Source organism: Talpa occidentalis, unplaced genomic scaffold (assembly GCF_014898055.3).
Source record: "Talpa occidentalis isolate TD23 unplaced genomic scaffold, MPIMG_talOcc4v2.1 talOcc4.9, whole genome shotgun sequence".
NCBI lineage: Eukaryota > Metazoa > Chordata > Mammalia > Eulipotyphla > Talpidae > Talpa > Talpa occidentalis.
The window spans coordinates 6,420,948-6,444,085 of NW_023605305.1; the positions used below are offsets into that span (position 1 = coordinate 6,420,948).

Here is a 23,138-nt window from a genome sequence, read left to right on the forward strand (position 1 = left end):
AATAGACAGGATGGGATTGCCTATGACACTATGAAAAAAAAAAAAAGGGAATTTGAAGATATGGCAATCAAAACTGTCCACATTGAAATGCTTAAAGAGAAATATCCCTTCCTCAAAAGAGAACAGCATCAGTGACCTACAGGATAACTTCAAGCTACCTAATACATCGACAATTAAAGTCCTGGAAGGAGAATATAGAGAGGAAGGGACAGGAAAAAATATGTAAAGAAATTTTGACCATAAATTTTTCAAACTTAATGAAAATTGTAAACCCATAATAACAGATTTCCTATTCCCCCTATGAAAAGTGGAGCATTTAGAGGTTCAGGTTCTTGTGAAGTTAGAAGGTGGAATTGGGTTGGAATTTGGTTGGAATTCCTACTTTGTAAGCCAAATGGTGTAAAGCAAAGAGGTAATTACCGTTAATTAATTAATTTATTTTTAAAGATTTATTTGTTTATTTATACAAGCACTGGGTATAGTCAGAAGCACGGGAGGGTGAGAGAATTCACCAGAGACAGAGCAGAGAACAGAACAGGCTCTCTGCTGAGCAGAGAGCTCAACAGGTACACTGCCGAGGGGAGCAGCAGGCGGCAGGAGAAGTCTGTGTGCCTTGTGGGACCCTTGCCCGGCAGCCGGGGATCGAACCAGTGCTGCAGAGGCTGCAGGCAGCTTTGCAACCCAGCGCTCAACCACTGCACCACCAGGGAGGCCCTACCGTTAATTTATATGGAAAAATTTTTGAGCACTCCCTGATCCGAAAAATAAGCTACTGTATCATACCAAAGAGCACATTATACCTAAACTCACACCGACATATAGTAAAAGCAGAAATGATATGATACATCCTTGTCCTGTATAAAGTAGTTTCCAGGGAAGGAACTTGGAGGTGCCACTCTCACTGCATGGGGTGCCCTGCCTATGTAATGGCTGCTGCAAAGCAAATGCTGAACTCTGTTTTGCTTAATGCCTTTTATTGTAAAAGTGAAAATCCTCTTCATATTTCTTTTGGTTAGTGAAAATGTAGGTCTTCATAAAACATGGCATGATGGTGTGATGAAAACTTTCAAAAAGCTGGGGATACCTGTATAAGCAGCTCACACATAAACCCAAACATACATGCACATGCACGCAAACCCAAATGAACCCACTCCAAGACTTGTTATTGTCAGATTACTCAGAACCAGAAAAGTAGCCACATTTAAGAAGACATGTTACATGCAATGAATAAAGGTGAGGATGACAGCTGACTCCTCACCGGCAACAGTGCAAGTGAGAAGACAGCAAAATTGTTAGAGTACTGAAAGAAAAAAAAAACCGACAACCTAGATCCATGTCCAGCAACTCTTTCAAAAGCAAGGGTGAAATAAAGACATTTTTAGACTTACAAAAACTGAAAAAATTGTTACTGGAAAATCACCACTACAAAAAAAAATGTTAAAAGACATTATTCAGGCAGAAGTAAATGGTTACTAGATGGAAATCTAGATCTGCACAAAAAAAATGAAGAGTATCTGAAATGACATCTACATGGATAAATGTATAAGATTATTTTCTTCTTGTTTAAATCTCGTTAGGAAATAATAGAAAAACAACAACACTCTATTTTGGGCTCTATTGGACTGTTTAGATAAAAATAATAACATTGTGTTTTTGGGTCTGTAACATGTTAGCGTAAAATGCATGATAAGTGTAGTATACAGTCTGGAAGGGGAGTTATGGAAGTGTAGTACTGAAATTTTCTTACACATGAAGTAGTATAATGTTATTTGAGTGTAGACTGTTAAGAATTTTAACCCTAAAGCATGCACTAGAGTAACAAAACAGTTACAATTAATAATCCAAAAAGGGGCCTCCCCGGTGGCACAGCGGGTTGAGCGCAGCGCTGTGGAGCTGTCCACAGCTTTTGCAGCGTGGGTTCGATTACCAGCTGGCCAGGGAGATACCCACATAGCGCGGCAGATCTTTCCTGTCTCTCCTGCTGCTCCCTTCAGTAGTGTTTTCGTTCAGTCTGCCTTTTCTGCTCCCCACTCTGACTCTGGTAAATTCTCTCACCCTCCCACACCTCTGGCCTGTACCCCCCATTCTTGTATAAATAAATAAATCTTAAAAAAAAAATCCAACAAAGGTGATAATATGGAATCATAAATTCTTGATTAACCCAAGAGAAGGCAGAAAGGGGGAAAGGAGAAAAACAATAGTAAGGTGGTAGAAATAGGATAAATAGAAAACAAATAGTAAGGTGGTAGACTCATTGAAACTTAATAGTAACTCATTGGAATAGGTTAAAAGAAATAAAATGGAATGAGATCTATCACGCTAACACTAGTCTTAAAGTAGGGGTGGCTAAATTAATATCTGATAGAGTAGATCACAGAGAAAACTATATTACTGGGGATAGTGAAGGTAATTTTCTAATGATAAAGAAATCAAATAATCAAGAAAACATGCTAATCCTGAATGTTTATATACCTTGTCACCAGGCTTCAAACTATATGAATCAAAAACTAATAGAATGAAAGGAGAAATAGAACATACACAATAAGAGTAGAAGATTTCAGTACTACTCTCAATAATTGATAGAATAAGGAGAAAGTCAACAAAAATAAACTAAAGTTGAACATTACTATCACCTAGACGTGATCGATGGTTATAGAGCACGCCTTCTACCGAGAGCAGAAAACATAAGGGATCTGTTAGGCGATGTGTAGACAGCGCCCTTTGAGGTCCCCAACAGATGCTCTCTCTCCTCTTCCCTTTCCTAGTGTGGCCCTTTGGTATAAAATGGGAAGGGGAGGTGGCTGCTGCCTGCAGTGAGTCTCCTAACATCCAGAAACTTCTAAATGTGCAGGGAATGTTCTCAGTTGTGGTACTGCCAGGGAGTGGGTAGATAGAGCAGTTCCTCATGCCTCTGGGGTCCCCAGTGAAGGGGGTGACTTGAAGACAGGCAGCTGTTCCCATTGGTAGCCATAGAGCTACTGATTGTCTAGTTTAACTCTCTTACTTTAAGGACTTTGGAACAAGAGCGAGCATCAGTTGCTTCATGCTGAAGCCCTGGGGTCAGTGGACCTGGATTCAAGCTCTAGCTCTGTCCTTGCCTAGCTGCACAGCTTTAACCAGGGTCCTCGCTCCTGAGTGGCGCCACCTGTGACATGAGACCAGTGGTAGTCCTCGGGAGGCTGCGGTTTGGGCGGCAACAATGCCCTTGGTTGAATAATTTCGAGGTCACAGGTACCATGAGATAATGCTTGTGAGGTGGCGAGTGAGGTGCCTGCACATTGGACTCACCAAGTATTGTACAGCTTGTTAATACCCTGCTCCTGTGATTGGTCTTCATGAGAACAGATTTTTTTCTAGCTTGCTGTTGAGAGGGGGAGATGGCAGGGGTGCTGTTGAGTGGCTGCCTATTATGAGACCCCGCCTGGGAATAAAAGCTGAGCAACTTGTTTGTCTTGCTTCGCTTGTTTTGTGTCCTAGGTGGACAATCAGCTCATTGGTACCACTCAGCCCTTCATGCTGTATGTGACTCCCCTGAGCCACGAGAGCGAGGTTGTCGAGACAGGCCCCGCTGTGCAGGTGAACGCGGTGAAGTTCCCCAGCAAGAGCACGCTGACCAACATCTACAAGGTAGGCCGGTGGGTGGGTGGTCGTCCTCTCACAGCCGCTTCTCAGGTGGGTGGGTGGTCGTCCTCTCACAGCCGCTTCTCAGGTGAGCAGTGCAGGGAGCCGAGGGAGGGAGTCCTATAGGCTCTGGTTCACGTGTTGTAAGTGGTGTGGAGGGATTTCTAGGAGTTGCTTCTCTTAGCCCTGAGTTGCCATCTGTTCGCAATGCCCTTGCTGGCGGCAGTACTGACCAGGACCAGGTCTGACTCAGGCACATTAGTCAGCGTGAGTCACCCAGCACCATTGAAAGAGGCAGCCCCGTGATGGACAGCCTACTGTGGAAGTGCTGGAGTCTATTAAAAGCAGTAATTCCAAAGTGACGGCCCCTCTTTCCTGGAGGAGACTCCATGGATAAGCTGTTCTAGCAGCAAACTCTGGGAAAGTGGGATCCGGCCAAGGCTTGCTTCCCATATTTCTGGTTCCTTGTCACCAGTGCTGATGGGTCCAAGTCTGCGTGTGGCCCTCAGACCCGTAAGGCCATCCATGTGCACTCAGGACCGGCAGGGCTCGCTGCTCTGCTTCTGAGTGTCACCCTGGCTGATGGGCATAGATGCCCTGGGAACCACACACTAGCATGGTGACTTGTCCATTGAACAGCTGGGCCTTGGGTAACTATAACAGTGTAGAGATAGAGGAGCAGAAGTGATTTGGCAATTTGCCTATAAAATCACCTGAAGAGAGAAACCGTGTCTTATCATTGGGCCTTAGCGACACAGAGGAGGTCATTCTGGGGTTCATACTGTCAATCTGGATCTCTCCTCTCTAGCACCTGATGGTTACGGCTCAGAGATTCACCGTCCAAATTGAGGAGAAGCTGCTCCTTAAGCTGCTAAGTTTCTTTGGCTACAATCAAGCAGAATCAGGTAAAGTTGAATGTTCTAGATTTATATTGGGGAATTGGCCCAAGGGTGACATTTTCAGTCTGTTTGTGGAAGTAGGTTGTCTCTGGATGACTGGCAAGTTCGCTTTCCACTTCTTGGCCTGAGCCAGGAAGCCAAGGTTCATGTTTCACTTGTTGCCTTTCAGAGTTTCGCTTCTTCACAGGTGACAGGCTGTATCTGTGAATGAGGAAGGCCGCTCTGAGTGTCCTGGTATTTTGGAGGGCCCAGTTGTGAGCCGTTGGGAAGCAGGACACTGTTCTTCCTTTTTCACCTTGTTAGGCTAACAGAAATGATGCTAGTCCTTTAGCAATCCTCTTTGTTTCCTGACTTTGTTTATTAAACAGACTCAGGACCAAGAATCAGAAATCCCATCCTTTGGTTTAGTTGAGAAAAAAAATTGGCTAGCCTCAACTTCTTAACTTCTTAGGTCCATGCCCTTATGCCTCCATGTAATTACAAGGTGTCTGGTTACTGTAACTCTTCTATGGGGAAGGCAATAAGATAAGCTGTTGAGAAACCTCAACTTTCCAGCAGTGCTGCAGAAATAATGAGCTGCCTTTGCTTTGGCTCCCTCGTCATAGTCTTTGAAAGACTGTATATACGACACAGAATGAAGTCAGTAATGCTTAGTCTTTTGAAGCCTAAGCTACATATTAAGCCTGAAGAAGTAATGAGGTAGAGATTTTCCTATTTATCCGCCCATGTTCTCTGGGGAAAGAAGAATCACTGGGGTCATGTACATACCCACACACGCAATGTAGGACAACGTTTCTCTTCTTGTTAGACTTTAAGCTGTAAGTGTATTTGGGTCATGGGCAAAATCCCGCCTGCTTGGTGCCCTGGATTGGCGCATCGGTGGTGTTTATGTTCAGACTTGTGAGCCTGCCTGCCAGGTGTCTGTCCCCTTTTGCTGCCTTCCTGAGCCATTTATTTTAAATTTGATTGGACTTGCCATTGTTGTAAGTTTTCTTGTAAGTTACACTAGGTAAATTTCCCCCCAGCCATTGTACAGGGATTTAATCTTTTGTAAACTCCTTCCAGCCTTCCACCTATTCCTGGTTTTCCCTGTAAATACAACTAGATGATGGCAGCCTAGTTGGTTTTATTCTAAGGCACATGAAAAAAAGTGAAAATAAGCTTCCTAAGTGGGTGTGGGCGTTGCGTCAAGTGAGGAGAGCACACTGCTGTGTTTCATTCCATGTCTCTCCTTTTCACTTTGTGAGATGAATAAAACTATCTCCTTCAACTGTGCTCTTAAAATGGGTGTCCATCTACTTTTCAGGAGATAGAGTGCTTTTGTAGTCACTTTTTTTGTAGGTCTTTATAGCCTACAGCTTGTTTGTTCTTAAGGTGTTATGTTTCATTCAGATTCATTTTTTTTCCCAGAGTCATTATTTAATTGGTCATGATGTTCATTATGATTCAGTCAGTCTCACTCTAAATATTTATTTGAATATTGTCTTATGAAATAAACTCAGATAATCTGGCTCATTTATAACGACAGCAACAACAGTTTCTAGAAAACTCACTGCACATTCCCCCCCAGTGATGGGTGGTTTCCCACCTGGCTTTTTTCTTCCAAAGATGTTGTCTGCGGGAGGGATGGAGTCACACTGAGCTGTTGTGTGTTTGTAAAATAACACTAGACACATCTGTTTTATACAGAAATGACATCAAGAAACTGTACTTATGACTAACCCTAAAAAAGTAAATTTAGACAGATGTTTACCTGTTGGTGAATTTTTCTCGATGTGAATCCAAGTATTTGAATCATGAGATTTCTGGGGATGCATTTAAAAGGAAAATTCTATCCTTTTTACCAGAGGTGGAAAAATATGATGAGAACCTCCACGAAAAGTCAGTTGAGCAAGGTGGAACCCCAATTCGGTACTACTTTGAGAATCTCAAAATCAGCATTCCCCAGATCAAGCTGAGCGTGTTCACCTCCAACAAGCTGCCATTGGACCTTAAGGTGAGCTGACATCGGTGTAAATTTTTAGAAATGTCTTCTTTGGAGAAGAAGGAGCATGCTTCCACCTTGCTTTTTTCTGTCCAGCACCATTTGTGACAGATATTTTTATAGGTTTCCTTTTTTGAACATTTATTGACCTCATAGTCCACCCCCCTTTCTCTCAATCCTTCTTTCTTTCTCCTTTCTTCCCTCCCTCCCTTTTTCTCTGTTTAAGAATGACTTTGCCGAAGATAAAGGAGTAATAAAAGAAAGTAAACACGGAGAGTTATATAAAACCCAGCTGCCCTCTGCTTAGCTCTGGGCTTATCTCAATGAGGTAAAAGCCCCCTTCCCTAGGACTGCCCCAGGACAGAGAAAAGCACAGCCAAGACTGGATCTTTCTTCTGTGCTCAAGACCTGCCTGCTCTCCTGGTGTTTTCTCTCTCCCTCTCTCTCCACCTCCACCTCTTGAATGGTGGACACTAGAAATGTCTATCAAATACCCACTGAGGCATGACCTCCTACGCCTGTATCAGGACCTAACACTCCCACATTTTGATACACCCTTGACAGATAAAATCTAAAGACCATCTTTATCTTCTGCAATAAAATATATTTTAAGTAAGGAATCGGCTGGAATTTAAATCCACGCCCATCTAACACTCATATCTGTGTGTTTCCCCCGAGAACATAGGAGTCAGAGACTCTTAGAGCCCTGAGAGCCCCAATGGGCCTCTTGCTCTGCGAATAAGGACCTTGGAGTTCAAAGTGTCATGTCCCTGCAGCCTTTGTGGATGGGAGTAAGGGGAGTGGGTGTAGAATCCAGGTGGTTTCTGGGGGTCTTCCTTAGGTTGAGTCTAAACCGGCCTCTCTGCACCTGGCATCCATTGCTTCTGGTCCTTTGCTCTGCTGCATGTCATGTGCTCATCAAGGCTTTTCCCTCTACCCACCGACTGAGTGCTTTCCCCCCCCCCCTACTCCCCGCCCCGCCTCCCGTGTGACGCTCTGTGGTGGTCTCTGAACAGGAACAGCTGGAAACCTGAGCCGAGGAGTCAGGCCCTGCAGCCATAAGTTGATAAATCCGGGCCCCTCCAGGGCCTATGCTGCCAGTGTGGGCTGTGGTCAGGGGGCGTGTGCTCTCCAACTCAGGGGCAGCTGCAGTGCAGCTCTGGCCCGGCCTTGTAGCTGGGGAGCAGGAGCCCAGTGTTGCCAGATCTTCAGATTTTAAAGAGAAGCCGGAAACCTGGCAACCAACTTGAGTTTTGTTTTTTCTTAACCTTGTGGGCCTAGCAGTACACACGTGTGGGTCTCATGTGACCCATGGTTTGCCAACTCACGACTTCTAAAATAGACTTATAGGCAGTGAGACAGCAGTCTGGTCAGCATCAGAACATCTTTGCATGAGGAGAGGGTACGGTGGCTGCTTCCTTGAGGCGGCGGCTGGGGCTGGGCAGGACGGGGCAGGGAAGGCTTGTGGCCTCCTGGGAAGAGTGCAGCATGCCCTTTGATGGCCTGTCCTGTCTGCTAGATGGGCTTTAATTTCATGTTTCCCAGGAGACTGGAGATACTTAGCGGGGAGGGGGTGGGGGGAATACCATGGGAAAACCACTATCTTGCTAATATCCACAAGTATCCACTTGACTTATGTGACCCTTTGGAATGGGTTTGTTTGATAAAGTATATATTCATCCCCAGAACACTTGGCACTCACCCAACAAACCAGTGTTAAGCATTTCCTGAGAGTGAAGGACTTCTTGTTTTTTAAATCATCCAACTCAGAAACACAGGCACCTAACTATTCCTTTCCAACTGCCCCTGGCCGCGTCACCTTCCCCCAGACTGACAAATGCGGTGCGATTTTCTACCATCGTGGAGGCTCCAGCCCCTCAGCCCCTCAGCGAGGCGGCTTCGGCGCCGGCCCGTGCGCTCTGCATACAGCCAACTGGCAGCCGTTCACGCCGAGTGCTTCATCTGGCACTATAGAGAAGGAACGTTTTCAAGGCATTTTTCAAACGGTTATTAAACAAATTCAGTGGAACCGCCATGTTAGGAGATGTGGGGGGAGCGTGGGGCCTGGGAATTGGGACGTCAGAGTTGAACTCTCAGCTTGTGGAAGTCACCGTTTTACTGTGTCTCGAGTTGTCTTAGTGGAGTCTGGGACTCATAAAATAATGTCATTTATTCAAAGAGTTTTCTAACAGAGTAATATCCCTTTATTAGTAGCTCTTAAGAAGAGCAGTGCGCGCTTTGAGATGAACATGTCATGGCTGAAAGTGTGTGCTTAGGAGATGAGTTCAACAGGAATCACAAGAGTCTGACTAAAAGGTAACCATGTCTTTGGTATTGAAGGAATAATTATCTTGATTCTCCTGACGCCAGACCAGAAGTGAGGCTGTCAGAAACCTCAGAGGGAAGTCTCTTCAGGTTTACACCGAGGGTACGTTATTGCCAGAGAGAGTGTCTGTGCAGAAGGACTCAAAGCGTCTTCACATCTGCTGTCTCCATTGGATTCCTGACTCTGAGGAAGAAGGGCGAGATAATAGTCCCATTTCACAAATGCAAGAAGAAAGCTCAGCCCTCTTCCCCCGGCCCCCTCGCCTCCACCTCTCTCCCGAGTTCGCATGTTAGAGAGTAGCAGAGTAATATCAAAAATGCAAGGTAGTTTATAGGTTCTTTCGGGGTTTTTGGTTTTGTTTTTGGTTTTGTTGTTTTTTTTTTTTTAAGATCAAAAGGGGCCAGGAGCCTTTAAAAGATTTCACAAGGTGGCCCGCAGCAGTGCTTTCCCATTTGGAGCAGGGGGTATTACAAAAGAAGGGCTTTAATTGAGCAATCTAGTTTGGAAGAAAACCCACATTTTAATGGTCAGAGAGCAAGAGGGTGGGGGTAAGGGGGGATTTCAAACAAAGACACTATTTAAAAAGCCTAAAACTGTCTTCTCAAAGGCTTGAAATAATTTGTTGGGAAACTTCAGACCCTTTACTTTTTTTCCTCCCCTCCCTAAATAAAAACCAGATTTGTTAGAAGGAAAAAAGATCCAGTATTGTTAATTGTATTTCAGAAAGTGCCAGAGAGGGAAATATCCCTGTAGTTTTAAACATTGTCCCGAGAGGGGAATGGGCAAATACCCTGCTTCACATAAACAGTCTCTGTGTACCATAAATAAACCTTTAAGGAATGAGTTCCAGACAGTTTTGTTTAGTGCAGGATAAACCAAGAAAGGCAAGGACGTGGCCCAGGGACTGTGATCTGAGACCCCGTGGCATGTGGACAGGTATTTCTTCTCTCAGCTCCACAGAGTTTCTGGAAGACTTCAGCAGTTTTTGTCTGGAGCAGGTCGGAATAGACAGTTTCCTATTTTTATTAGGAACTTATGAACACAGATGGCTTTCTCCTGAATCCATTTTATAACAGGAAACTGTCGCTGCTTGAGTAAACAAGCATCAGCTTTGTATACTACTGTATTTGATTAGTCATTTAGTTACTACAAGAAAAAGCCCTGTTTGGCTCTTTCTCTCTCATCTCCGCCTGACCAGAGCAACCTGAAGGTGGCAGAGTAATTCGTACCAAGGGGCTGTATCTCGGGCTTTTCAAACCTGGGAGGCCCAGGAGCTGTGAATGACTAGGTAAGGACAATTTCTGCTTCAGAGCAGGATACGTCCTTGGTTCGGGCAGAGCACCAAGGGTTTTGGCACCCCGAGGCTTCAGAGTCTTTGCTGCTCTGCGCGGTCCCCCTTCTTCAACATCTGGTTTGCAATGAGGAAGTTTCGCTAAAAAGTTTTTTGTGTTAAGCCTTTGTTTTGATCTCACTTCCTCTCCTTTGGGAAGAAAGTCCCGCTCGGGGCTGTACCCGCAATGGCCTGAGTTCGATCCCTGGCCAGGGAGCTGACCCACATGGCGCAGCAGACCTCTCCTGTCTCCCCGCTGCTCCCCTCAGCGGTGGATTTCAGTAGATCCAACTGTTCTGCTCCCTACTTTGTGTCTGGTGAATCTGCTCACCCCCACACCTCTGGCCTGCACCCCAACTCTTGTGTGCAAAAATAAATAATTAATTAAAATTTAAAACAAAACAAAACCCATCATGCTGAGCTTGTGCCGCAGGTCGAGTGTGTGGCTCTCAGCAAAGCAGCTCATCCTCCTGGCTCTATTCACCTGTTGGTGAGGTGAGGTGCTAACGCTCACTCGCTGCCCTGCCGCTCACACACAGTCTCCACAGGGGGGAGGCAGGTGTGCACGAGAGCAGGTTTTCCAGGAGGAAGGATATAGTCCTTCAGGCAGGCATGCGTGCTCCCACCAGGGGAACTTCTGTCACAGGAACGAGCACCTTCCGCACCCAGATCTGCTCGTCACCAGCTACAGCTGTTCGGGCTATCCGCCTAGCCCTTCTGTGGTTTTATTTACTTTAAAAAAAAAGAAGAAAGAGCACATTAGACTGAATTCACTTGACGATACTCCTGATTTCTAAAGTACTGTGTTAGAAATTATTCAGGAGGAAGTTCTTGGTGACTTCCTGCACGACAAATCCAGTGGTCTTTCATGTCCTGGCCTCCTGAGGGTCTTCTGCCACTTTTGAAATTGTTGACTCCCTGTTTGTAACTTGGCCTTTCTGGTTCTTCTCTAACTCTCTGCCTCCTCTGCTCTTTCCGGTTTTCTTGGACTGTGCTTGTTCTTCTCCTACCTTGTATGTCTCAGGGCCACTTTTATCTCAGTAACTATATGGCCAAGTTACTTGTCCTTTTTTCCTACTAGTGTATTGGTCTTTGTTTCCTCTAATTTTACTTAAGAAGCTCTTTGTTGTTGCTAACTACATATTGCTAGAGACTTATAATGCAGCTCCTCAGCACAGAACTTGTATGCAGATAAGAAAAACTATAAAGATACGAATAAGAAAAACTATAAAGCAGCCTGAGAAAAACAGATAACCTACTACAAATATAGCAGAAGACTTGAGTGGGAATGTCACAAAAAGGGTGTCTGAGAGGCCAGTATGCATGTTAGGTAACACATGTAGATGAACAGAAAGTGGCGTAGACTGCTGAAGGGGGTGGAAGTCTGTTCAACCACTTGGAAAAGTAGTTTATATGCTGAGGTTGAACATGTACAGGCGCTTAATGATAGGGGTGCCTTCTCAGAAATGCACCGTTTTCATTGTGTCACTGTATGGACCTCAAGAGCGTGACCGCACAGCCCAGATGGCCTGGCCTACTTACTGCTGGACGGGATGGCCTGCGGGACCACTGTCACGCATGTGGTCTGTTGTTGCCCAAACGTGGCAAACAGCACGAGGCTGTACGTTCTCTGGAACTCAGCAGTTCCACCCAGAGTGTGTATGAGAGAAAATATGACAAATGTGCCTCTAGAAGACATGCTCAGGAATGTTCTTGGCAGCATTCTTCATAATTGCAAAAACTTCAAATAGCACAACAGTGCCTCAGAAGTGGTCAGGTGAAGGCAAGTGGACAAGCGCAGCTGCACACAGTGGGCCAGTGCGCACGTTCATGCTGACGAGAAGAGCCATGTACAACAGAATACCCGCTGGGGGTGTCACTTAATGAAATTCAATGTAGGAAAAACTCACCTTTGGTACTAGAGGTCAGGATAATGGCTACCTTGGGGGAATGAGTGGGAACTGGACCTCCACAAATAGAGAAGATGCTTCTAAGATGGTCTGCTTTCTGGCCTGAGTGGGGTTTCATGGTTGTGTTTAATTTGGGGGAAAATAATGGAGCATTTGGATTTGTACACTTTTCTGTGTGTGTGTGTGTGTGTGTGTGTGTGTGTGTACCTAATATTACTTAATATTTTACTTTCATGCCTCATGCCTACAGGGAAAATCCTTATTAAAAATATCAAAGCCTTGACTCTCATTGGAAAGTTGACCTGGAGCTGTTATGGAATCCAGAAATACAGTACTATGGAAGGCCATCAGAGGGCTATAATGATTTTCTTTCTTTCCTAACTAGGCCCTAAAAAGTACCTTGGGATTTCCCTTGATTCGGTTTGAAGATGCCGTGATTAATCTGGATCCATTCACTCGCGTACATCCCTATGAGACCAAGGAGTTCATCATCAATGACATCCTCAAACATTTTCAGGAGGTGAGCATGGGAGAAGTGCTAAGAGCAGTGTTTGTTCTAGTTGTATCAGCGTTTTGGTTACTGAGTTATTACTAGCTAAGAAGTTTAGGCCCTGCTTGTGTTGGGTCAGGTCACATGTCATGAAAAATCTGAAACAGTGTTTTGATGTACAAGCTGTTAGTCTTGTCCTTCAGAACCAGCCTCAGGGACGTCCACTCACAATTCTTCAGGGTTTAATTGATGCCTCAGTGATAACACCAAGTGCTGTGGACTCTGTTTACCAGACTTGGGGCTGCTGTCAACACCCACACCCGCATTCTTGGTGCCTTTGAGATCCTGCCCTGAAATTGAACTTAATTTTTTTTTTATCAAGTTGGACATTTTCCATGTGTACTTATTATCCAGACTGCAAAGACCAAAATATATAGCCAAGGCAGACTCTTCAGTGAATAGATAGATCAAGATCATATCAAATTTATGGGCTGTCAAAGTTAAAATAGATCCTGTTCTTCCTCTTTATCTTCTCTTCTTCCCCACCCCCATTTTCCTTCTTCGCTTCCTTCCTTGACTTTGCTAACTGCTGTGTTCCCACTGAACCAAAGGAGAGTGATGCCGCAGCTTTCAGCAGAACCAGGGGCAGGCAGTGGAGGGGCACAGAAGTGGGCAGTTGCTTGGCACATCTGCCTGTGCCCTGCATTCTAACCTTCCCCTGCACTTTGTTTTTAAGATTCTCCTGGCTGACTCATGCCTTATTTATAGGAGTGATGGGAAGGAGAGTGTGATGGACGTACTAATGGTACTTGTAAAGAATCTTTCCTGTCTGGTGGCTGTTTTTATTCTAAGGTGGCTTTGAAGAATGCCAGATTAGTGCAAGCAGTCTCTGGCACATGCCCACTGGGAGGCGTTTAGGTGGAGCTCATGAGAGGACAATCTGTGCAGTTGGTGAGGATTGAGATGATTGTTGGTACTGAGGCTAAGAAGAATGTCTAACCTTTGCTTAGGACACTGCGAATATAAACAGATGTTGGTTTTCTTCTCTTTCCGCTTGACAGGAACTCCTCAGCCAGGCCGCTCGGATCCTGGGATCGGTGGACTTTCTCGGCAACCCCATGGGACTGTTGAATGATGTTTCTGAAGGGGTTACTGGATTGATAAAGTATGGAAATGTCGGGGGCCTCATCAGAAATGTTACACATGGAGTGTCAAACTCTGCTGCCAAGGTAAGGAGATCACAGTGGAATTTCACCTCCCGAGTCTCCTGCATCACTGCCAGTTCTCTTGTAGTCCTGAGGAGTTACATTCACATCCTTGACTTCATTCATTGCCCACGTGCCCCGCCTTTTCCTTCCCTCCAGTAGCCTGGCGCGCATCTGTCAAGTGCGCCACTGAAACGGCTCTTCTTCCTTCTCTCCACCACCAGTGGCTCTGCCAGGCCCTGGTCCTCCTTCCCCAGGCCACCACTGCGGCCTAATGCCTTGGGTTGCTCTCATCTCTCACGGCGCCGCCAGAGGAAACTTGCTTTCTAAAACATAGGATTGTGGGCCTCCCCAGTGGCGCAGCGGTTGAGTGCTGGCTGCCCGCAGCCTCTGCAGCGCCGGTTCTATCCCCAGCTGCTGGGCGAGGGTCCCACATGGCGCGCAGACCTCTCCTGCCGCCCGCTGCTCCCCTCAGCAGTGTACTTCGTCAGTCTGCCTGTTCTGTTCTCTGCTCTGGCTCTGGTGAATTCTCTCACCCTCCTGAGCTTCTGACTGTACCCAGTGCTTGTACAAATAAATAAATAAATCCCTTTTTTTAAATAAATAAATAAAACATAGGATTGTGCCCATCACCTACCTACAATCTACCAGTTACTCCCCACAGCTTAGAGGATCCTGTCTACACTGAACACAACCTTCCAGAGTGAGACATCCCCTAAGTCTCCTGACTCCGGCAGCGGAGGACAGTGGCTCCTTTCTTCTCTCATGTCTCACTGCTACTTGGCTTCTTTGTTTGGTGTATTTGGTGGACTTCTGTTAGTCTGTCGTTTGGTGTATTTGGTGGACTTCTGTTAGTCTACGATTTATTTTTCGGCAGGAGATGCTTTTATGTGAGAGGTGAGGAAGGGAGCTGGCAGCGAAGGGTAGTTGCTCCATGACAATGTTTGAAAGGCCCATGATCAGGCTCTGCTCTCCTCCCGCCAACTCAACATACTTTCCTTCTGCAGATCAACCTTACATGGATGAGCCATCTTTGAGAAGGCACGGTGCCCTCTGCTTGGCTATTCTAGTGCCTGCGTTGTAGTGAAATCGCGGGTGCGTGGGTGGGCCACTTGGACGTGCAGGTGACTCCAACTCCACTGTAAGGAACTCGAGTGGCACCACTTAGGAAGTTACTTGCAAGAGCAGGTGAGAGTACAGGCTTGAAGCACACTTCTGTGTGCTGTGCCACTCTTGGTAATCATGTCTCTGTTTTCTAGAGATAATTCTTCAGTGTGATTAGTTTCTTCACCACCTAGTCTTAGTGAATCAGAGCAAAACCAGACTGCTTAGGAGGTGCTTCAAAATCAGGAGTATTCTCGTGGGGTGGAAGGGTGACAGAGGCTGGCAAGGCTTCCTGAACCATGGTTTGGAAACAGACTCAGGTTCCAAGTCTGAGCAAATGTGCCCACTCCCCCCACACAGCGTGGCCTGCCCTGCCCTGGACCCTTCACTCCTGGTAGCGAACTAGTCCCCAGCGGCACAGGGTCCCATGCCTTCTTTAGTACTGAACTCAGGATCAACAGGTGCACTGAAATATCTCATTTTAAATGCCCAGTAAAAGGATTTTATTAGAGTCTAATTATCATAGGAAAGTCTCTTTGGTTTTATGATTTCTCTCTGGTTTTGTGTCCCTGTGCTTTGCCTTAACTGGAAAAATAACCATAGTGATGCTTTCCCGAGAGGCGCTGTTAAAAGAAGGTGTGATGTGACGTTATGAAAACGCTGAGAAGAAGGCGCGGGCTGGGTCTTCACTTTAATCTGATTCTATGAAATCTTCAGACGTGAGCCACCAGGAAGCCATTAATGCCTTTGAAAAGGAAGCTCATGTGTCACGGCCTACAGAGGGCAGGGGCTCGGGCACAGACGGTGGGAGATGCATGCCTCATCGGCCAGTTGGCTGTGAGGGCTGCTTTGTAGTTAACCTGCTGCATGAGATGAAGCTGTGAACTTCCCACAGGTGAGACCGTGTGTGGGTTCCCTGCAACATTCCTGGCGAACAAGGCTTACCTTTTCTTCTCCTTCATTTATGGAAACCTCATTTGTTTCCTGGTGCTTCTGTTTCCCCTGGAAAACGGTTTCTGAAGCATGAGTGACAGCAGGAGAATACAGCTCAGGCAGAATAGACCTTTCCCTCAAGTCCATGTCAAGGCCTGGGTGGCAGTGGAGCCTTTTACTGGGCATCACACTTGATATTCTCGTTGGGTTTGCACAAGGGATTTGCTTCCTAGACGGAGACCACAAGTGGGAGCTCTGCTCCCCGTGTGGTTGGGGTCCTTCATGTTTCTCTCGTGCCTTCCTCAGCCAGTCAGGATTGGGATTGCAGGGTGCTCCTCAATGGAGTCCCTTTGTCATTTATTTTGACACCAAGTGTTACAAAAATTAGTGCACATATCTTTAAAATGAGAAAGCAAAGAAACTTAAAATCACCACTTCATAGTAGAGATGGTAGCTCCAAAAGCCAAGCTCTGACTAACGAGTGGAACGGAAAAATTATATAGACCTTTTCAAATTCGTTATAATGTTGTATATATGTGTATTTTTCTGGAGCAAGAACCTAAAGCTTTTGTTGGACTCTGAGAAGTTTTTGCCCCAAAAGATGATTTGCTGTTACTGTATACACAGGATTGTGCATTGAGGTGCTGGGGGCTGGTAGCCAAGAAGATCACCTTTAAGTCATCTTGAGGGGTGTCTTTTCTGTCCTGAGAAGAGGTGAGGATCGGGCCTCCCTGGTGGTGCAGGGGGTTGGGCACCGCACTATGAAGCAATCCGCAGCCTCTGCAGCACGAATTGGATCCCCGGCCGGCCAGGAAGCAACCCACATGGTGCGGCAGACCTCTCCTGTCTTGCCTGCTGCTCCCCTCAGCAGTGTGTTTCAGTCCTTCTGCCTGTTCTGTTCCCCGCTCTGTCTCAGGGGAATCCTCTTACCCTCCTGCACATCTGGCCTGTACCCCGGTTCTTGTATAAATCAATCAATCATCAAAAGAAAAAAAATGTTTACAAATGCTAATATTTTATGATTTTCTGTTTTTAATTGAAATTATTTTCATCAAACTCAGTTGTTCATGGAATTTAGAATTCGTGGTTTATTCTTCACTCCATGTGAATTTCACTGATAACTTTCGTGGTCATGTGGTAGGTTTCTATTTTTCCTTTTGCTTTATTGCTGCCAAGCCCAACTTTCCTAGCTCAGTCTCTGCAGATCTGCATTTTTGTCCAGGGGATGTGAGTTTTCTATCAGACTTTAGCTGGTAACATTTTATTCTGTGTAGTTTTGCCAGTATTTTATTGTTTGAAATCAATTTTGCTTGTTAAAAATTGGATTTTAAAGTCTTGTATCACTTCTTGATAAAAGATGGGAACAGCAGTGAGACTCCTGCTTCAGCATGGACAGACTAAGACGTAAACATTCATTGAAACCTGCTTTTGTTCGGCCTTGTGATAGGTCCTTTATGTGCTTTGTTTTTTGTGTGTGCACCTCTGTTCTTCAGTCAGAAGACAAATTTAGAGAAGTTTTCAAGGACACACAACTAGAAGTGATAGGGGTGGATCTGAAACCGAGTCCAGCAAATTCTAAAGGTTTCTTTCCCCTGAGGCTTTACTTGTATGTGTGTAAATCTTCGAGCGCTGCGGAGAATGTAAACATGAATTGCTGCTCCTTCCCGCCAGAAGCCTATTATTTGACATCGTTTTTGGTAAGGTGACTGCCATCATGTCAGCCGTGTGACAACTCAGGCCGCGGGCAGTGGGCGTTCCTGGGTTAGGGTGGGCACAAGCAGTGGCGTCTCCACGGACGGGAGGAGCCCTGGCAGGGGCAAACATGGTTCACCTGTGTGATGTCACCAGTCATCAAAATGATCTGGTCAGTGGACAGGTAGATGCTCAGTATTGACCCCATTGTTATAAATGAGACCCTGAGGCCGGGAGGAGGCGACTTGCCCGAGGGCAGCCGGATGATGGCGGAGCGGGGGCCTGGCACTTCTGCTCCGTGGCCTCCCTTCTCAGCTTGAGTCACACTTTTGAGGTATTGCTGACTCCTCATTTGTTCTAGACATGCCTCTCTACACTAACAAGTAAGAACAACAAGAAAAACAGAAAGCCTGCCTCGTCTCAGTATGAACTGTTAGTTCTTAGCAAAACTGTCTGAAGAGAAAGACAAATTAAGTGACAGAGAAAAGAGACGGCTTTGACGGGAAACCTGGGCAGGACTTCAGATACCACGTGTCCCATTTCCGCGGACTCTGCTTAGGCGCAGTGCATGGAGGAGGCACTTGCTTCCAAGAGAACTCTGCGCTGCCCCTTGTGTGCTGTGGGCCTCAGGGGAGAGCCGCCGTCCAGGGCACTGCTTTCCTGCCCTGCCCCAGGGGAGCCCGCTGGCCCTGCCACTAGCCCACCCCGTCACGTGTGCTGCCGTCCCACTGGAGGCAGAGGGGTCCATCTGCCCTTTGTTTAAGAAACAGCATTTGTTTGTGTTTGCTTTGCAGACAGTATGGATGTAAAGCTTAAACAAGACTGAAAGTAGTGTTTACACAAGACAAAAGTTTTTATCTTTGCACAAAAGCATGTGCTGTGTCTGCCTGCGTGGATTCTGAAGGGGAAAGACAACTTATGACTTGTATCTGGTTTTGTCATTATGTATGACTGCTCCGCTTTACAGTTGAGCCGATTATCCCCATAATAGCTTTTCCATGTACCTGTGTGCTAGTAAGAGTGGATGCCTTCTTAGAGGCATTGGGCTTTTAGTGTATTTAAGTTGGCACAAAACTTTAGGTTAAAAGAAATTCACTTCAGACAATGATCTATCCCATAGAGAATGTAGAGTTTTCTATTTTCAAAGGGACTTTGATCCTAAGTAAGTCACCCAAGGGATTTCTTTTCCAGTCCAGAGGAGGTGCCTTCAATTTGTATGTGGAGAAATGAATCAAATTCTTCGCAGCATTGTTTTTATTTTATTTTCCTCTGATAACCTAAAATACTAAAGTGATTCCCTAGTCTGAGCTCTGGTTTGAGGCAACTTTGAGATGCTGAGTGATCTGCTCATGCCCCCACACCCCCAACTTGGTGAACCATCAGTGCTGTAGCCTTGGAAGTGTTGGGTCAGGTGAGCGAAACCAGGCCTCAAAGTCGCCCTAGTGCCCAGAATTCCCCAGCAGTTGCCAGCGACGCTCTGTGACCTTGCTCACGGGGGAGCTGGGAGTGGGGTACAGCTGTCCTCTGTTCCGCACCAGCAGCTCCGCAGCCAGAAGTCAGGGAGCAGGCGAATGACACCATTGAAACTCTGTTTTTGAAACCAAAAGATTGGAGCATTTAAAATGTGTTTCCATTTCCTGATGGACGTTCGGTTGCGGATCTGGTCCTTGAGTGTCTTCTTAGACTGCACATCTCGTGTTTCAAAGGAATTTGCTTTATCTTCCAGAGCTGCAGTCTGTGTGGTAGAAAAGTATGTTCAGTTGCTAAATTGAAAAGGCAGGAAATACTTGTGTCCCCCAAAGGGTGGTGGTTTTTACCCTCATGTAAACACAGTTAGTAGAAGAATATCTTCAATTTCTTAGGTTTCTTCTGCCTTGTAGGGTAGGTGGAGACCAGACAAGCCGGCACAGGGACAGCACAGGTTTCTTCGTTACCCCCAGGGATGGGCTAACACGTCCTTTTCTGCCTTTCAGTATCCTTCTTATTAGCATTTGGCCTTTCTCGAAGAATTCTGACAGACTTAGGGTGAAACAAACTGAAACCTATCTTTATAAACATCTGAAGGATAAATCAAATTCCAGTTCTTGGCAGTAAAAGGTCAAATCACTCACTTGCTTGGAAGGTCGTTTCTATTTTCGTTTACTTTTCCCTCCCCTATAATTATCTCTCTAAGTCTCTCTATTTTGAAGCAACGCTAAATCAAAGTGTTTTCTTAGGAGAGGGGGAAATTCCTTGGTCAGCAGCATCCTCACAGTCAGAAGGGCATGTGCATCCGCGGCCTCACTCGCCTTGTCCGGCCCCGTGTCCATGTGGCCAGGAGCTGTCCCTGTGCCGGCTTGTCTGGTCTCCACCTACCCTACAAGGCAGAAGCTTGTCTGCATTCTACAGATGAGAAAAATACGACTCACCGTGGTTAGTTACCATCACTAAAATTTAATATTGAACCTGGGAGCCAGAAGTTTTAGAAATAAGTGAATTTGGGAGTCTGCCTGTGTATTTTTCCTCTCTCTACGGCAGCTTCTCCAATATAATTCTCTACCAAATTCAAACCTTGGTAGGAACAAAAATGATGGTTAACATCATTTAAAAGTCAAACTCAAGCTGGTTTTCCATTCATTCCCAACTTTAACTCTTCCGTCGGGCCTTTGGGTCTCAGCTCTCCTTTCAGAACTTTCTGATCTTTACTACATGTGAACCCTTAATCTTATGTCATTGAAATGGGAGGAGGGATTAAAAGCTTTCCTGTGGGACTCAAAAGCACGGGAGTAAGCTGTGTGCTTTCTCACACACCTCACGTGTTTGAGCCATGGTTTAGTCGCCTTTAGATGGAGGGTTTGCAGTGCTCGGTGTCCTGCGGCTCCTCCCAAGGCCAGGCCAGAGAGCCTTTGCTTCAGCTCCCGCGGCAGTCTCTTCTAGGTGCACAGGTCACACGGCAGCTTCCCGAAGCGTTTCCTGATCTTGGCTACTTTAAGCATTTCTAAGGAACGAGGATATCATCTAAAACGTTATGTTGTTTTCAGCACAGAGTATACAAAATTAGGGAGAGTCGTGCCTTCCCACTCGTAGCTGATGGCAGGACATAGACGCCTTCTCTCTGCTCACCCTTTTCTTTCCTTTCTCGATCGTCGATAGTCCAGCTTTTCCAACTCTGTGAAGATGTTTTTGACCGAGTTCTGCCCACAAGTTGCCTTGCAGACATTCTTGAAACCATCGCTCAGGGCCGCTGCTGTGAGTTTTGTGATTGGTTCTGTTGACCAGTTCTGTGGTTTGCTGCTCAGGGCACAGGAGCAAGAGTAACTCACTGGATCTTTGTCCTTTCTTATTGGAATGATGATAATACTGCTTTTAGTTGTCACGTTTTTTGTTGTTGAAGGAGCATTTCTCTAACTGCGATCCTTTCTAGAAGCCTGAAACTAGGCGGGTGGTGATCGTATCCTCATTGTCACCACCACCACCACTTCACCAATGAAGAAACTGAGGCCTGGTGGAAGTATGTAACCGTCCAGGATGGCCAAGACAAGGTGCTGTGGCTTCCTCTGGTCTCCTGACTGGCAGAGCACTGCTGCGCAGTACTTGAACCTTACCCGGCGTCCTGGCATTGACCATGGGCCTGGTTAGCGTGACCTTCCGCACAGAGGGGGTTTCAGAACACACATGGAGAAAAACACATCCTCCCCTTTAGAGGCTTATTGAGGTTCTCATTACCTGAGGTGCTGTTTGTGTGAGCTCCTTGGGAAACCTGTAGTGAGGAGCTCAGAAGGAACCCGGATGTGTGACAACAGCAGTCCTTAGGGTGGAGTGTTTGTAGAAGGGAGTGGAGGGTGGCCTGGAAAAAATTTAAGCTTGTATCAGGACATTCCATTAAATAATTTCTACAGTGTTGTGGATAAAGGAAAATTCCCCATAACAGAGATCATGGAAGGAAAGATAATTCCAGAAGGAGTAAGAGTCTGGCTTTTCTTTGGCTTTCCCTCATTGCCAGTTGATGCCATGTCCAGGCCCAGCGTTCGGGGAGGCTCCCTGCTTGGCAGGGTCACTTGCCTCTCATGGCATGTCTTTTCCCTTGTCCACTATACAGTGGCGGGGAAGCCCTCCTGTGCCAGTTCTTAGGGCAGGGAAATATCCTAGCTTGGCAACAGGGAAGGCAATGATAATCTCAAAAATCTAGGAGCCAAATTGGGAAAGTGAAATAGAGACTGAAGGGCCAGAATGTCATCTCCCTCCTGTGCCTGATCTCTCTTCACCTTTGTTCTTCTGTTTAAAAATTCACCCGTTTAGAATGCCCTCCCCCCGTCTCTATCCAGACCACTCCAGCCTTGTAAGGTCCAGTCCAGTGCCCTGTAAGATCCTCTCCTCTATGAATCCGTCGCACTTGTGTTGTGCTCACCTTGGATTACAGCCATCTGCGCACATGTCCCAAACAAACATCCAATCAGCAAACACTTATCCTCTCCGGGCATACGCTGGTGCCGTGGCAGATTTGTAGGATCTTAAGACTTCAAAAGGCTGTCTTGAGGGATATGGGATAGGTAAGGCAGACAAGAGGTACGTAGTCATAATACAGAGAGAGTAAGGGTGACAGCTGGGGTCTGTGCGAAGCATTTCCATGAACATGGTGCCCTGGGGGTCAATAGGGGTGGACACGGTGAGATCAGCTTAGGACAGATTGTGGGGAGCAGTTGTCTGTTTGTTCATTTGTATCCTAGAGTTAACTTAAAGCTCCTGGAAGGCAGAGGTCCGATCTGTCAGCAATTTTTGCCCATGTCCCCTGTGCCTAGGTATGAATATTTGTTGTCAGAAAAAGGGAATGGTCCAGCCTGTCCAGGAGGGCTCGTTCCATCTAGTGTCTATCCAGTGTGGTGCTGGCCACGTGTTGACATTTGGAAAATAATGACTAAGTAAGTGACACACCTGCAGCATTTTCTTAATCGTCTATTTTATGGTTTGGGGCTGAAATAAACAGAAACAAAAAATGTTTGTGACTCCTCCCAAATGAACCTGCATGCCGAGCGACACCAGAAGTCATGCTCTGTGCATGAAGTACAGGTCGGGAAGGGCTGCTGACTTGCGGGTCCAACGTCCTCTCCCCGCTCCTCCCGTGCCATCACTAGGTCCTGGGCACTGACCTGGCCAGAGTGAGGTTGGGGAGGGCAGGGCTGCCAGGTACAGCCCTGCTGAAGGTGGAGGGCACTTGGGAAAGGGCTCCTGGGGAACGAGGGGGGAAGCCCAGTTCCTCCTAATGTGATGGATTAAACTAATATTTATGGGAAATATCTGTTTGCTTTATTAGAGGAACATGTTTAAGTAAACATTTCCTGCAAGCTATTGAATTTATATAACAACACATTGGTTTGGAAGCAGTGACTTTCAGTGTTTTCACTGAGATGAAAATTCAGCAGAACATGCTTCCAAAAACAGCCATTGTTTTAGCTTTGTTGCCTTCGTAAGGTTTCAAAGCAGGATACTGTGGCCAGCAGGATTATTTTCTCTTTATTGGTCACTTGGAAATTGGCGAGGATGATGCCACAGTTACTTACAAAGGAAGAGCTACTAATAGCTCCTTGTAGTTTTATGGGAAATTAGCCTTTGTAACATACTCCTCGTATTATTTGATCTTCACAAACTTATACATTAAAGAGTGCAA

General features: G+C 46.0%; 1 protein-coding gene across 3 annotated transcripts in view; it reads left to right on the forward strand.

Moving 5' to 3' along the window:
- VPS13D (vacuolar protein sorting 13 homolog D) overlaps positions 1 to 23,138 on the forward strand; it is a 199,992-nt gene that overhangs the window by 112,333 nt on the left and 64,521 nt on the right. For all 3 annotated transcript variants that reach the window (XM_037501218.2, XM_054691171.1, XM_037501217.2), the window contains 5 exons: positions 3,478 to 3,627; positions 4,430 to 4,526; positions 6,368 to 6,516; positions 12,456 to 12,590; positions 13,622 to 13,789. In XM_037501218.2, the coding sequence (XP_037357115.1) occupies positions 3,478 to 3,627; positions 4,430 to 4,526; positions 6,368 to 6,516; positions 12,456 to 12,590; positions 13,622 to 13,789 (699 nt within the window). The remainder of the gene's footprint in view (positions 1 to 3,477; positions 3,628 to 4,429; positions 4,527 to 6,367; positions 6,517 to 12,455; positions 12,591 to 13,621; positions 13,790 to 23,138) is intronic.